Genomic DNA, 17,314 nt, shown 5'->3' on the forward strand with positions numbered 1-17,314 from the left:
ATCATGATTTTGTTAAATCAACAACTGTCCCACTCAGCCACTAATCTAGAATCCGAAACAACTCATCAGGTTAATCAGAACATGACCATATACCACAGTCCCAGCCACTAGAACTCTTCCTTGTACTCAGCTGGATGAAGGCAGTCCAGGTATGACCTTGCTAAATATTCTGTGGAAATAGCTTCAGCCCCTTCCTGTAAAGGATGCCTTTTGACAGGATAAAATCAAACCACCATGTAAGCTAGCTTGAACTGCCCCAATTCTCCCCTCTGAGTTAGACCCTTGATTCCAGTGATTGCATACAGGAAACAACTGCTGATTTATGTTTCTTACTCTCCTTTTCCCCTTCTATCATACAATATGACAGAACTAATAGGCAGCGCTTTCTGTTTTCTACTTTAGACAATGCCCATAGGGTGGGGGACCGAGAGAGCAGGGCAGGACAAGAACTTGGTTGCCAAGAGTGTCTTTTGGCCCTGTAGCAAAGCTCAAGGCATACAGAGGATCATCTTTTTCACAAACATGGCTCTTTATAGAACAACCCTTCACTCAAACTTGAATATACAGTTCTCCCTGGGGAAGCATACCATCGCTACTAGTTTTTGAAACATTCTTTTAGCAGATGCTTGCTGAAAAGCTTGGCAAAATGCTTATTCCCAGGTCCTGGTTAGCTGCCAGTACCTGAGCTGGGACCAACCTTTGGCGTTAGAGCCATCTAGTGGGAGAGGAGGCACGGACACACTGGGATATGTTCTGCATCCAGGTTTTTCATCCTATTTGACTTTCTGGTGTGACCTCTGGATACCTGAGCCAACGAAACAATTCTCGGCAGATCATTGCCAGCATTGCAAACAAAAGACAACGTGACCCTGAGGGCTACTTTGGAAGAGGAGAAAGCATGCAAGCAGCCCCTTAAATTCATACAGCTGTTAAGGAAAGCAGCCTGTGCCTGTAGCAGGGGGAACCAAAAGGCCATAGGTAGAGGAGACAATTTCAAAGAGGATGAAGACAGGAAGCACAAAATCTGGCATGAGTTTGTGGATGCAAACGTCCTCAGGCAGTGGCTGCTCCAGCAAACTCCATGGGGAAAACATGGTAGGATAAAATGCTTGTACAAAGCATCTATCATATGGATTAGGCTAGTCAAGACAGGGGTAGGATTGACCCTTCTGGTTGAAGTTTAATTAGTAAATGATTTCTTGAATCATCGTGGAAGATGCTAACACTGACTAGATATTAACATGTTGTACATGTGGTACAAGAAAATGGATCCTAAGCCTCTGTAGAGTTAAGCCCATTAAGTTTTCCATGCCAGAATTTGACAATACACCTAAACACCCTGAAGGAAACAATCCTACAGCTCCAGTATTTCACTCTCCTTACAGCAATAGAAAGATCTGGTATATAACATAGGTACCAAGATGATATAACACACCCTCTTCCCCCCAAATTAAAACCAATCCCAAAACAAAACCAAACCCAATTTGTGCTTATTAATTTAAAAGGAAATTAGCTTTTCCTCCTCCTATTGGGCTGTCAGAAAGCAATTAGCTTTGCCCACAGAGGCAAGAGAGGATATATGAGGCAAGATAAGTGCTCATGCTAGAGTTCAGAGAATCAGTCCAAGGGCATACTTCATGTCTTTGTCTCTAGCAGCAGGACTGCAATGTGCTGCCTGAATGGTACCTAAAGTGTAACTAGTTGACATAATTGATCAAAGACAAATAAATACACAACCAACCTGTCTGAAAAACATCAACTTAAGCCTGCAAACTAGATACAGAAAAGTGAACAACCTCTCCAATAATGTTTTAACAATTACCTAAGAATAGTGCTTTAATGTAAATTAAGGTCTCTTCCCAGTCCCAGCATAATCCTATTACTCTACATCTTTAGCACATTGAAGCTTGAGGTTTTCAAATTTCCAGGTCAGGAGCATGAAAAGAGCAGCTGGTCAAATGCTACCGTCAATTACTGAAAATGCAGTTAATACGCAACATAGGAGCTGCAGTTGTAACCAAACTTGCCTGTTTTAATGCTAAGTATCTAGATCGTAAGAAAAATGCTGCCACTTTATGATACACAAGATTTGATTGACACTGTATCCCAGCCAACACATCACAGCTGCAGGTTAAGAGTAAAGTAATAACAGTGGGGTTCAAAACAACCAAACAAAACCCCCAAGACCCAGCAGTGATACTGGCTTGCATGGAGTGAAGAGGCACCGAATTAAAACTAATGTCCATTATGAAACAAGGGAGAGAACCATCATTTTCTGACAGCACAAGGCTATGACATAGCTACTACTGTTTTAGCCAAATTAAACCTGGCACTGTAAGTCATGTAAGTTTGTTCTACTGAATGAGATGCTTATACATTTGTTTTGCAAGTATCAACACTTTATTGAAAGTATAACAGTCAAAATAAAAGAACTGGATTAAAAAACATGTAGAAAACCAGAACAATTTACAGTCAAGATATAAAACAGTAGCTCATATGGTGGAACATCTTTTGGGTGGTTTAAAGCTACTGAGAAACAAAATTTCTTACTTGACAGCATACAAGTCTATTCATTATAACAGCAACATCATCTGCAGGCTTTTTGTTTTTCTTATACTTTGCAATATACAGCACATAAAAATGGGACAAAGACATGATGTGTCAGGGCACATCAATTTGATTCAACTGCACATCAATAAAAAGACCAAGAATAATCAGAAGCTAGGGCTCAGCAGACAATGAGAAGTATTTCAAAACAGGGAGCGGGAGTGATCTCCTAGTTCAGTAATCTTAAAGGAAGCTTAGATTTGTCAGAACACTCCTCTGTCGTATCCTCTGCTTTGTTCTCCAGTGTGGCTCCAGATTTGTTCTCCTTACCCTTTCTGCGACTCCTCCTTTTGCGCTGGGATTTAAAGAAAATACCCAATGTTAAGAGAACAAAGAAATTGAAGACATCTCACTCATGTGCAATGCAGTCAGTGTTATGACAAAAGAAGTTGGTAGAACTCCTGAAAAAGGTTCCTAATACTGCACTTAGAGATTTACTATAGACAGACAGAAGCTCAGCAGCCATTTTTAAAGGATCCACAAGAAAACCCTCTACCCCTGGCAAGCCAACCCCCAAGACTGATATATCAGGGAGTTCATACTGCTACATTGGTAGAATAAAAGGGTGAAAAGGAAATACATAAAAGTGCCTAAAGCCAGTGGTCAATCAAGAATGCCAATATTTCTCTCCGGCCTCTAAGAAAATCCTCCACATATAATTTCAACTTTTCCATTAACACGTGTTTGTGTCTAGTAAATGATGACAATTTTTTCATGCAGAATGATTTGCTGAGGAGTTTCTGACTGTCTGTGCAGCTTGTCAGAAATTTGCATTATTTGCCATTAACTGTTACCAGAATCTGCTGTTAATTTAGCTCAGCTTTAACAAAGTGTATTCTACAGGATTTAAAGGAATTGTGAGACTATACTAAATTCTAAGTGACTTGAAACCATAGCACTATTATGGAACAATAATCTTCCTTCAACTCAAATACACAGCTGTCTAGATTATCTGTGGAAGTTACCCTGAAAAAAGGAACACCACCACTTGCATGGCAGTGTACGTTTGTATCCGCTGAGAGTTTCTCACTGTCCAGGCTTTCATTGCATTCTTGCAACCTTCCATCTTCCAACAGGTCCTAAAACATAAGGTTCCAGAGAAGTGCATTATTGTCTGAATACCCTAGGTGAATGTATTAAGTATGATCAGATCTGTAACAGACATGGAACATCCATTTCTTAAAAGCAAATGAAAGTCTCTAAATTGTTAATGTCATTTTCAAGAGAATGTTTTCAACAAAAGCTCAGCGCACATGACTCCAAGTACCCTGTAAAACACAAAGGCTGCAGTAGATCTGGGCTTCTAGTCCACTGCCCAAAAGGGCAGAGAACACCTTATTTGCCATTCATATACATACCTGACCATTACCTTCTTCCTCCTTTGTTACACCATCCAGCATAGTATGAAGCTTTTCTTGCTCCTGCCTTAGTCGCTCCAAGAGATTCTCACGGGGCTCTGTTCTCACAAGCGAGACTGGATGAACATAGTCTCTTCTCTGTGGAGTTGTCCCTGTAAGAAAGATTGCACACTGGTGGAAGGCACTATTAAGCAATTTCAGATCCTCAATTTCACCTTAACTCAATACAGAAATCATGCTCTGTTTCAGTCACCATTCTTTGCATACACCTTAGACATGGTGTAAGGCTGCTAGTCACATTATATCTCTGTCAGCCTTCACTTACAAATTGTGCAAATTGAGTTGCTTTCTCTAAGACCATTCTGCCCCCAACTTAAAGTACCTGTTGGAATATCCACTTTAAGATCGTCTTGCAGGAAACCATTAACCAGAGTTAGCCCGTGCTGCACTTCCCCATTAAGTGACAGCTTCTGCTCCAGGAGTGTCTCCTCATCCACCTTTATCTGATCAAGGAGGTTGTTTAACCTCTTCTCCTCAGCAGCCGTTTGTCTATGAGCATGATCAGCAATTTCAGCTACTGCTTTATCACAGTTTTCTTCATTTTTCTGAAAACGAAACAATAAAAAGTACTTAACTCAAAACACAAAGTTGACAGGAAAGATAAGGTTATGGTCTCTTCTCTAAGATGTGGTGCATGATTAGTGACATGACCCAAAATGAAACAACTGAGAGACCTCAAATTGAGAGGTTTCAGTGCCAGTTTTACACTCATTTTGAGAACTACCTTCAGAAGAGAATCAGTTTCTTAGAAAGTACGATCACTTTAGAAAGCTACTCAGAAGAACAAAGTTGATGCCACGTGGTTCAGATCAGATTTCTCATGCTTCTATGCAAAGCTCTGCACAGAATTAGGATATTCAACTGACAGTGAAAATCTTGCAAGCACTAGAAGCTTTATGCATTTGTAGGGGGAGAAGAAAAACATCCACTTTTAGCCACTCCCATTAGAATGAAACTCCTGAAGTGTTCAGCATGTGTAACAGATAGAGGTGGCTTGAGACTGCGAATGCTTTTAACAGTTACCTTTTCCTTTGTGAAAGTTAGCAAAATGTTAGATTTGCCTATTCATTACCTATAACAATCAAACAAGGAAGGGAAGTTTGTGATGAAAATGAAAAAACAACCCTGAGGAAGAAATTCTCAGCTAAGAGGCCAGAACTAGCGGATCAGCAAACAGGAATACTTTCTCCTCCTATGTTAATTCAATCTGACCAATAAAGTCACTTGCATCCTCCAGCAAATGGTCTCATTTGATCACTGTGCAGATCTCCCAGGGAATTAGAGATATATACTACCAAGATGATGTAAAAACCCAAATTACAAATGCAAGTTAGCTGCATGGCATTAATCATGACACCATTTTTGATGTTATTTGCACTCTAATTTCAAAGTCATCCTCTTAATTTAAGCTTTTGATTTCCTATAATTGCATCTATTTAAGCTGAGTAACAAGTCTGCTGTGATCAAAAAACCCCACAACTTTGTTCCAAGTGAGAACTTTTGCCCCCTACAGATTCTACAGCAGAAATTTGTCTCAGAATGTTGCATTACACTATAAACAACTATAGGTACCTTCTGTAGACTCTGCAGTTGCTCCTTCTCATGACTGAGGGCCAAAAGCTGCTGATCAGTAAAGCTGACCAGCTGAGCAGTTGTAAGTTCACCCCATGTATTGGTATCCTGAGACAATGTTTTGAGATCAGCAAGAAGACTTTGACAATTGTCATTGGATTCTTCCAGCATCATCTTATTTTTTGTATTCATGCTCCTGAGGTTTTGAGAGACATTATCCAGAAATGCAGTACATTTGCTGTGATTGGAATTTGTACTGCTGACAAGGTCTGTAGTTTTCCTGCAACAACATAATTGCTAAAAGTTCAGGCATTTTGAAAGGTAACAAAAAACATCTACATTTAGAAATATCTGAGACCAGAACCAGTGAGATATCAAACCAGTTAATTAGAATGTTGCTCTACTTAGTGAGTTCACAAATCACAGCATTTAGAACAGATAAAGAAATAGATAACACATAAAACAAAAACATCAAACCAGAACCAGAAAATCCCAACCCCAAACTAAACCAAACAACTCTGGTAAGACCTTAGTTATTCAGTCTGCAGGAGAATGAAGCATGCTGCAAGACAGATCATTACACTTCATGCTAGACTTTTCAGATATGAAGTTCTGAAGTCCAGATACTGAGGGATGCTCATCAGCATATTGCTCCCAAAACATGTCTCTTCCCTGCAACATGCTGAGGATGAAAAGCCTTGTAAAGCCACCTTTTACTGTGGGGAAAGGTGAACTGTGATCTCCATTCTGTGACAGAATTCAACTCATAGGCCTTGCCAGAAGACTTCATAAAGTCTTCAGATGCTCTTCAAATAAACATGAAGAACATCAAACTTTCAAGTTCTCTTCCTATATAGTTTTAATCTTGCATTATTGTACAGCAAAAAAAAAAAAAATCCAGTCCTTACATGTGAACATTTTCTTGCAGAGCAGTGATGGTGGTCTTCAAGCTTCCACTTTTTGTGAGCACCTTAGCAAAGTCGTTCTGAGTCTCCTGAGCAAACAAGTCAAGCTGGCTTTGCAGTGAGGATATGAGTTCAGCTTTCCTCTGTTAAGAAAAAAGCCATGAAGTTCACTGTTATTCTGCACTTTTTAGCATTCTTAAAGGGCACTTGAATACCTGTATTAAAATGCAGCAAATAAAAAGTTCTGCCATTCTAAAGCTCAAGTTAGAATTTTTGTGTAGCACAGAAACAGACCCTTTTGGAGATACAATGCATCTATGCTGGACATGCTCAGGACAGGGATAAAATATGTCTTGTTACCTTTCTCCATAAGCTACCTAAAGCAGCCTAAAAAAAAGCTGACAAGAACTAGGATCAAGTTACTGTCCTAACATTTCTTCTGAAGCAACAGTTAGCTACTACTAAGAACTTAAATCAAAGCAAGCAATGATATTTGACACAAGGATTTCTTCTTATTCTACAGATACCTTTGTATGTGCCAATTTCATCATTTCCATTTCTTCTTTTAAACTGTCACAATTGTGCTGAAGCTCAGCGAAGATACTGGCTGTTTCCTCCTGTATGTTTTTCAGAGTGAGAGAGAGGTCTCCAAAGAAGGTACTAATTTCCTTTTTGCAATCCTCCATCTTCAAAGAAATTTTTATTTACAGTTAGATATTTGTCTTTATCTAGGAAATGAATACTTTTACCTAGCATAATTGATAGAGAAACAAACTCTGCCCCAACAAAATCACCAGAAGACATTAATAAAGTATTGTGCATCAAAGGCAGAAAATAACACTTGGAGCAATCTGAAGTTTGAGACTGAGGTAGACAAGATAGAAAGGCAGGCAAAGGAGAGCAAGTGCTGGTAAGGCATGGACTATTTGCTGTCTAAGTCTGAAAACCAATAAAAAGCCTCTGGACAAGTGGAGTTGATTCCACATGAGCTGTAATTGACAGAAGGGGGAAATTTTTCAGTCAGAGCAACAGGTCACCAGGAACAATGACTTGCTCTTGACAAAATAGAAAGAAAATGGTTGCAATTCTACACAAACATCATGAGACAGACTAGAAATAAAACTGAAGCAAAGGACTCTATTATAAGTGCAATGCTGTTGGCACTTATGGTTATTGCTAAAAAGCATCACATTCCCCAGGAATCAAAGTGAATACAGGAAAAACTGGGAGTGATAATCCATGTCTAAGCTATTTTTTTTCCTTTAGACTCCAAAAATACAAGGGAGAATATTAAGGATATTATCAAATACCTGTTACATATAGCTTTAAGCATCTATTCTCCTGTGGCATTTAGGCAAGCAGTTGTGCCAATATAAGTAACAAGTAAATACACCACACTCGAGTGGAAAAGCAGTCTGAAAGAGTTAAAAGGTAGAACTCATAGGACAAGATATAGAGAAAAAGGCCAGACCAGAAGTGGTCTAGGAGACCACTGAAAAGATTGAGAAGTAAGCCTGGAGAAGAGAAGGTTGTGTGGAGACCTCAGAGCAACCTTTCTGTATCTGAAGAGCCTACAGGAAAGCTGGAGAGGGGGTGTTGGTTAGGAACTGCAGTGATAGGACAAGGTGTAATGGGTTCAAATTGAAGGAGGGGAAATTTAGATTAGATATTGGCAAGAAGTGTTTTCCAGTAGGGATGGTGAGACACTGGCACAGGTTGCCCAAGGAGTCTGTGGATGCCCCAACCCTGGCAGCATTCAAAGCCAGGCTGGATGAAGCCTTGAGCAACCTGTTCTGTGGGGTTGAAACTAGATGATCCATTCCAACCCCTTAACATACTATAAAACTATGAAGTATAAACACTCTGGCACATTGCAGAAAAACAAACAGTGGGCTATCTGTAATTTAAATGAAATAGAAGAGTGCTAAGAAACAAGCTATGTGCATTACCTCGTGAACCACAGCAGAGTATTTCTCCGTGCTAGCCCGAAACTGACAGTTTAACCTCAAGACAAACTCCATCATCTGTGTCGAGCCATTCAACACTTGTAGTAATTCAGATGTATGTCCCTCCTAGGAACAGCAGTAAAAAAATAAAAAAGCAAAGGTAAGACAGAATATAGCTGTTCTCTCATCTGCATTTGTGAAAAGCTATGTATATGCACACCCATATACCCTGTTATGACAGTATATGCTACATAGTACATCACAGCCTGCAGTGGCAACACGGGAGGGGAAATGGGAAGAGGCATAATCATGGCCAAGTGCTGAAGCAGATACAAGTTGAAAGCATCAGAAAAAACTAAACAATATTTGCAGAACCCCTTTAGATTGAGAACAGTTCCATATATATTAAAGTATCATAAGAGTATGTAGATGTACTAACAATTGATCTCATCAGCTCAGCTTTACAATCAAGTGATAGATTCTCATGCTGCATTAATTTTTCAGACAAGTGAGCAGCTTCAGTAAGCATCGATTGTTTAACAGAGGCAAGAAGTGCTGATGTAACTGATGCCAGAACATTAACTGCTGAATGACAGGTAGACAGGAGGCCACCTGCAAAAGAAACCAACAAGAGTTACAAATAGTTTAACAAGTTCCCTGTAAGATAAAACTCTTAATTTTTCATCTTATTGCCTCTCAGAGCATAGGAAGGCTATTGACCATCCCACATACATAATTACTGCCACACCTGTACTCATCACATGGCTTTAAATAAAGCCTCTTACACTTCCCCAAAACAGATCCATTTTAGGCAGAGATCTCTGAGACTACTATGGCAAAAATTCAGGATGACTACTGATACAAGTACTAAACTTACCTAAAGCATTTTTGTAAGATGTCAACATGTTTTGCTGCTTCAAACTGTTTTCACTAATTGAGTCTTGTATTTTGTTGAACAAAGCACTTATTTGTTCCGAAAACGTGTTTTGGACAACAGCATTGTATTGCTCAACAGCTTTCTTACGGTCCAGTTTCGCATGGAGCCCAGATACATCCATCTTAGTTTCTTCAACTGTACCAAGTAGCTATAAATAATTTTAGTCAGTCTTTAAGCAAAAAAATCATATGTAAGAAAAAAAAGCAATAGCAGTTCTGAGGGAAGTTATCTGTCTAGAAGACAGGTATTGCCTTTTGCATCAAATCACAACTGTTCTGAATCCTGGTGTGTCATTTATCATCTTAGAAAATGGGAAAAAGCCACCTACTAGAGACCATTTGTTCTGGCTTTGAAACCAAATCATTAATAAAATTAATTATTTAAGGAATTCAGATTCATTTATCCCCAGCATAGCAACTGAAATATTTCTTGCCAACTTCAACTTCTTCTGAACAATTTGACAAAAAATATATTCTTTAATATAGTACTCAAGCAAGGGGTTTCCAGCACTAGTTCTGTGATAAATAACTGAGAATTCATACAAATAGCAGAGTCTTGGCTTTGTAGTCAGCATAAGTAATATCTGCACCCATTTGTCACACAAACACTCCACAAGCAAAAACCTTCCCAAACTTACAGGAATCTGAATACAAAGAAATTGTCATGTTGCCTAAAGATACAAGTTTCATCACTTTGTGGTTTAAATAGCAGGACACTTTCTTGCTACATCAAGTTTATTTTGATAATTATGACTGATCTACAAACACAAAGCCATACCCTAAAACAGAGAGGTGACAGGGCAACACTTTACATTATTCACCCATGAATGTAAATTACTGCACACATCTCTGCAAAGCTTTTTGCTATTTTTCTACCCCAGTTCATGCGGAGTTGGAAGGGACCTTAAAGAACACCTAGATCCAAGCCTCCTGATATGTGCAGAAACACCTTCCACTAGACCAGATTACTCAGTTACACATAATTTACTGGTTTGTTGGACCAGTCCTACGTTTCTAAAAAGCTACTTATTCTGCAAAACAACTCATGATCATAGATACTCATTATCAAAGCACTAGAACTCCCATGACAAACTGACTTGAAGGAAAGTTAGCTCCAGATCAACAAGTATGTTTAGCAGTCAACTTGTCAATATTAACACAGAGCAAGTCCTGCAATCTAATTCTGGTTTTCTGTCTTAAACCCAGGTCTTGTCTCACTCACATCATGTTTTAGCCACAACTGATTTCCTTGAACAGGCCTTGAAACTCCCAAACATAAGAAGCTGTTTTACAGTTATGTGCAAGAACTGTGACAACCTTGCTAGCTGTGTCATAAAGTTCTTGTTCAGTGCCTTCCAAAACCGAAACCACATATTCTTCTTCAGCCAGATGAACCTTGGTCTCTTGCAGATGCTTCTGTGTTTGGTCTAGTTCTTTCTCCATAATTTGCAGATCTGTTTCATACTGTGCAATTGCTTTTTTACTATCTGTGAAGAGTTCAGTGACCTAAAGAGGAAGGCAAACATGAATAGGGCAACTTGACTAATTGCAGAACTTCAAGAACAAGAAGATCTTCTGACAGTTCTTTTCTTAAACTTCATTCCTCTTTTTGAAAGGAGTGAATTTCCTTTATTTTTTGGCAGATTGAAACCACATTTGAAAAACATAACTTACTCTTTTCATTTCTTCCTCCATGGCATGGATTTTGTCAATATACTCTGCAATTTGTTCTTCCTGAACAGTCAGTTTTCTGTTAAGGGCTCTCAAGTAAGGATTAAAACAAACAAATTAGTCAAGCAAGAGGTGGTTTCAAGATTATCTACAGGGTTTTTACACTCCATTTTTAGTGATTTTGAGAAATAAGTATTGCTAAATTCTATATGAAAAGGAGTTATTTCTCACCTAATGCAGAAAACATTTAAGGCAATTTTCCATTGTAAACTTTCTGTGTAAACTAGTCCTCTTAAAAGTGAGGCAAACTTTATCAAGTTTGCTTTTCTGTAGGAGGTTCCACTCAAAGAAAGGTTTCATGGTATACGTTTGCATCCTGGCTATGCTTCTGGTAAGTTCCACACATGAATAAATTGCCCAGTGCTCTATTATTATTAGGCTTTACCTGTGTAGACCAATCATTTCAGTTTTCCTGACTATTTTCAGCTTTCTGATGGGAAAATAGATCTGAAATTCTCTATGACGATAGATACTAATATCTGAGCTGCTTTGTTAGTCATTTTGTAAAGATTTTGAAGACATACTCATAATTTTCCAGGGCAATATAGACTCCATTTTTCTCTCGTGCAGCTGCAAGGTCTCGCTTCAGACGCTCAATCTCTTCGGTGTATTCCTGCACAAAGAAACAATCACATGCCAACCCAAAATTTCCTGGTTTAGTTCTGATATTTAGCTTAACAGATACTTCAAAGGCAGCAGTTTTGCCTAAGGACAGGAGCAAAGCACTTCCCTTCTAAGTTCAGTACAGTATCATTTATATTCATACCATTGGATATATGTAGAGCATTTGAAATCTTCCATCTGAACCATGCTTGGTTCTATCTAGCAGCTTACAATGAGAATCACAGCTCTCTTTAGGAGCAGAGCTACTTTACATTGGCTCTTCAACTTGTATGTACTGACAAGTTCACTTTAGTTCAGACACTTCCTAGGGAATGAACCTACCAATACAGCAACTCCAGGAATCAAAGAATCCGGTGTTAATTAGTGGCTCTCCACTAACTTCTCAACATGTGATCCACACAGAGTCATTGTGAGTTTAGTCTTAGCAATAGTTTCAGTGTCTGCAAAGTGCCTAATGCTGTATCAGTAGAGCAGATCTGGTTTGAAACCATCAGTTCAGTGACTAAAATCACTTCAGAAAAGCACTGCTACTAGTTACAGGTTCTCCACCACCTCATAACTCCTGCACAGCATAGGCTACATTAACAGAATCAAACATAACCTGTAACTTCATTTGTTAAGATATATAATGTAGTTACCTTAATAAGGGCTTTTTTGGTTAGCTTTTGATTAACTTCAGGCTTGTTCATTATGTTCTTTGCTCTATGGGCATATTCCAAGGTACTCAATGTTTCCTGTGAAAAACAGATGTAACATTAGGTCAAGCTGAGGAATGAACTCCCTTTTTTGTACCATTAGCAAAATATAGTATTTATTTAAGAATAGATTTTCAGACTTGAAATTTACCTCAAGATTTACAGATGCAGGAGAAACTGTGGCAATTATTGACGTTTTTGTCCGTCCTCCCAGAGAATCCTGAAGTATTCTTGTGAGTTTAGATTCCCTGTATGGAATATGTGGGGCTCTTTCCACTAGAGCAGTAATAACTCTTCCTAGTGTCAGGAGAGACTGGTTGATATTTCCAGCTTCACGAGCTCTTTTGTCAACTGCCCCAGATCGACCAATGTTTTCACTTCCTGCAAGATCAACCTGAAAAGAAGGTTATGCTTCTGTCTCAAATGACCCTAAAGAATGCTTGCCCCAGCCTTGCAGAACACATGGACTAGCTTATAAGCTGGTCTGGAGACACTGAGCTGCCAATTGGGACAGAAATTTTTCAGAGTAACAGAGTTCATACCACTTTATGAAAACAATGATTTTTCCCCTTATCAGAGCAAAAACCTCTAATCAGAGAGCCATAGAATCAACTGGGTTGGAAAAGACTTCCAAGATCATCACATCCAACCCACCAAGTGCCACACCTAGTCTTATCATAAAAACTTCCAGGGACAGTGAATCCACCACCTCCCCGGGCAGCCCATTCCAATGTCTGATTACCCTCTCCATAAAAAATTTCTTCCTAATATCTAACCCAAACCTCCCATGGCAGAGCTTGAGTCTGTGCCCTAATGAAACCTAGCTCATTACTTTAACAACACTTAGCTCAAATACTTACCAAGTTTAACTTTCCAATTTTAACAAGTTCCTCTCCATCTACTGTTGTTTCTTTCATGTGGATGGTAATTGAAAACACAGAGTGGGAACGGCTGTAAGAGAAACAAGTTTCAGGTGTTCCATTAAAGACAAATGATCTACTTGCTACATGCTACAAGTTATGTATCCATAGTCTTTTCCAGGAATACATGTGGCTCATGAATTGCAAATTACCCATTTCCAATACATGAAGTTATTCTACCAAGTGTATTTTAAATACATATGAATGTATTTAAAACTAGTGATGGAGGAACTGGATGACATTTGATTTGACGCTTCAATCCTGAAAAACTATCTTATTTCAAGCAAAACCAAGAGAAAAACTTTAGGTTCGTTTAACTTGTGTCTCAGCTCACAGGCATCTCATGAAAAAAAGTAAAAATCTACAAATCAGTTAAGTCAAGAGGCTAAGAACAGATTCACAGAGAAGAGATAAAGGAATGTAGTTTTCTTTATTTAGCCTAAGAAAAATCAGCAAGTAGCTGAATCCAGTGTTTAAAAATTTAGAAGTTCAATTATTTTTCATTCAAAATAGTAGCAGTTTAATATCACAGAATCATCAAATAGTTTCACCTAGCTCCAACTCTCCTGCCACAGGCAAGGACACCTTGCACTCGACCAGACCAAGCCCCATCCAACCTGGCCTTGAACACTTCCAGGGATGAGGCATCTGCAGCTTCTCTAGAGAACCTATGCCAGTGCCTCACCAAGTTCACAGTAAAGGTGACTCTAAGTCAAACTTATTCCTTCAAGTTTTTACAACAGGAAGCTAATATACATAGAAAGCCATAGATGTCAAATCACACCAGTTTGACCAAACATCAAACAACAGTTGAGACAGAATAGATTCTCCAAGTTCCCTGTAATCTCAGTGAAAATTAGTTCTGTGTTGTACTCTGTGGTAGAAAATACCCATTCCCTTCCAGTAGTAGACAGATATGCTCAATATACCTATAATTTCAACTAAACATCTGCCAAACTACAGCCTTCTCTCTGAAAATGTACAATACCTACAGCAGAGAGTATTTATCTCATGCTAGTACAGGCAATGTATTTTACTCACATATCTGTCAGATGTCTTTTGTTTTCATAGGCATAGAAAGCTTTTAAGAAACTGAACTTCAGAACTCTGAGTTATACTTAAAATGCAATATTCTAGATGTCCAAAACATTCTGGTAGTTATACCTATGTCTATTATTCTATCTATAGAGTTAGGTGGAACAGCAGGGATTCTCTTTCAAATAGACACTGCATAGTTAAAAATGTTGTAATAATAACAAAGACGCAAACTCTGAACAAGAGGGGAAGCTTATGTAAAAAACAAAACAAAACAAATCATGCAGGCAGAAAGAGTTTGTCCACTTTTAAGATGAAAAGCATTTAGATTTTGTAGTGCTCCTTGTACTGGTTTTGCTTGAACTTTCTTTACAGTGGCTAGTATGGAGCTGTGGTTTGGGATTGTGCTGAACACAGGGTTGATAATACACAGATGTGTTTGTTATTGCTGAGCAGTCACACAGAGCCAAGGCCTTTGCTGCTTTTTGTACTGCCACACTGGCAGGGAACTTGGGGCTGCATAGGAGGAGACACAAACTGACCAAAGGGATATTCCATACCATATGGTGTTATGCTCAGTATATAAAGGAAGGGGGGGATGAGTGGAGTGATGGTGTTTGTCTTCCTAAGTAGCTTTTATGTGTGATGGGGCCCAGCTACCCTGGAGGTGGCTGACTACCTCCTGCCCACGGGAAGCAAGGAATTAATTCCTTGTTTCATTTGGCTTGTGTGTGTGCCTTTTGCTTTCCCTATTAAACTGTCTTTACCTCAACCCACGAGTTTTCTAGCTTTTACCCTTCAGTTCTCTCCCCAGTCCTGATGGTTGGGAGTGAGCAAGTGACTGTGTGGGGCTTGGCTGCTGCCTAGGATTAAACCAGGACACCCCTTCATACACCTACTACAATCATCCCACAGGATGTGGTAAGGAGGAAGCTCTGTCTTTCTAACCCACATTTGATAGTCCACACTGCGATACACAAGACCATGCAAGCTTTCAGCAGCTTCAGTCATCTTTGACTTTTTTAGTAAGATCCTGTCTAATAAAGAGCAAAATGCTTCTGAAAGGGAGAAGATTTGTACCTGGAATACGCATTCATGTGAGTAGCTGCAGTTGTTCTTTTTGCTGCACCTCTTTCCAGGATTTGGTAGACTTCATTCTTGTTGTGTACAGTTACTTCTTCCAAGCCTTTAATAATGACACCTCTCTGTCAGAAAGTAGTGAATGCTTATTATATGCCTTTCAACAATCCTGAAAGCCTTAAGACAACAAATTTTGTAATAACTAACCTTGTTTCGAGGATCGTCAAACATCTGCAGTTTTTCTCCAACATCAGGTGTAGGATTTAGAAGATCAAAAAGCTCCTCATTGTAGATTTCCAAAAGAGAGACTTTCACTGAAAATTCTGTACCATTCTCTGTGAGTTTTTCAAATATCTGATGCAATGTTCGGGGTATTATACCTGCCAGAGGGTCCTATAAATTAAAAACTAGTATTTAATTTATGAATGTACTGAAAGAGATTTGGGGTGAGGAGGTACAGTTTCAGTTAAATAGTCTGATTGGATATTGCAGAATAATCAGAGTTGGAAGGGACCCTTGAGGATCATCTAGGCCAGCCCCTGGCCCTGCACAGGACATCCCTGAGAATCACACCATGTGCCTGAGAGCATTGTCCAAACACCTCTTGAGCTCTGTCAGGCTTGGGGCCATGACCACTGCCCTGGGGAGCTGTTCCAGTGCCCAAACACCCAGAGATCAGTGCTGCCCCTCCACTTCCTTCTATGAGGACATTGTATAGACTGATAAGGTCTTCCTTCAGGATCTTCTTCTCCAGGTTCAACAGACCAAGTCACCTCAGCCACAAGGACATAATAAGCATGGACATTCTGGGCAGAGATGATCTTCCATATAAGAATTGCCAAGAGCTGTATGCACTACATTAAAAATGTAAAGTTTTGCTTTTTTCTATGAACAAATAAGACCATTTGCTAATCTACAGGCACTTAAGGAAAATCAACTTCAAGAACTGAAAGGCATCAATGTTGAGTTTTCTTTAGCTTTCTACAATTTCCAACTTTGAACTACAGTACAAACAATAGACATCTCAGGAGTGAAAATATACCTCTTCCCAAGTATATTCCTCGTTTGGTGACCTCTCCCCTTCCATTGTGAAGGTCTTACCAGTACCAGTTTGGCCATAACTGTGAGAATAAAAATTAAAATGTAAGCAAGAAACTAAAATTCAAATACCATTTCCTAATAATAATTACTATTGGCTTACTTACGCAAACACTGTGCAGTTGTAGCCCATAATAACTTCATCCAAAATGGGACACACAACACTTCTGTAGACATCAATCTGCTTTGCCTGAGCTCCAAACACCTGTTGACATAAAGGCAACACATCCCATTTATCTGTACAACAACATATAGCACCACACAGTATAGCAATTAGACCGTATTAGAGAGATGTACTAGCTTGTTTCAAGAGCTTGACAGGCAGTTACTAACCATATCAAACGTGTACATCTTTTTTGATGTCTTATCTGTGGCTCCTCCAGTGCGGACACTAACTTCCCTTCTTGCTTGATCGCAGTCTACAACAGCATAGGAGCTTGCCTTAAGTTCTGAGGCATTAAAAGGCCTAAAAAGAACATTAGATTGATACCGTTGCTAACAAGGACGCAAACTGACAAAGCAAATCACTCAGTTTAATGATCCAGAGTAATACCAGTGGGAAAAGGAACCACGTTTATAGCTTATTTTGTTTAATAACTGTTGAATAAAAAGTGCCACAATTTGGCAACTTACAGACCTTTTCCTTCTCCGGGGGGGACACACGACACGACGACACTGACCGACGGGAGGGGAGCGTGAAAGGGGGAACCGACGGACAGGAGGGGAGAGAGGGGGGGAAAGGAGGGG

At 39.3% G+C, this 17,314-nt stretch overlaps 1 protein-coding gene across 1 annotated transcript; it reads right to left on the bottom strand.

The window, feature by feature from the left end:
- Positions 1-2,776: 2,776 nt before the first annotated feature.
- On the bottom strand, positions 2,777-17,033 carry KIF11 (kinesin family member 11; the record flags this gene model as incomplete). The annotated part of the gene is made up of 21 exons (XM_009074899.1): positions 2,777-2,902; positions 3,573-3,686; positions 3,966-4,117; positions 4,348-4,570; positions 5,598-5,877; positions 6,506-6,645; positions 7,030-7,188; positions 8,452-8,574; positions 8,888-9,060; positions 9,326-9,533; positions 10,702-10,890; positions 11,059-11,146; positions 11,640-11,728; positions 12,378-12,473; positions 12,586-12,828; positions 13,295-13,385; positions 15,470-15,594; positions 15,677-15,862; positions 16,512-16,590; positions 16,675-16,772; positions 16,901-17,033. Coding segments are annotated over 21 exons (3,115 nt in total), but the record flags the coding sequence as incomplete, so codon positions are not given.
- Positions 17,034-17,314: the final 281 nt, after the last annotated feature.

Source organism: Acanthisitta chloris, unplaced genomic scaffold (genome assembly GCF_000695815.1).
Source record: "Acanthisitta chloris isolate BGI_N310 unplaced genomic scaffold, ASM69581v1 scaffold16375, whole genome shotgun sequence".
NCBI classification, from domain to species: Eukaryota; Metazoa; Chordata; class Aves; order Passeriformes; family Acanthisittidae; genus Acanthisitta; species Acanthisitta chloris.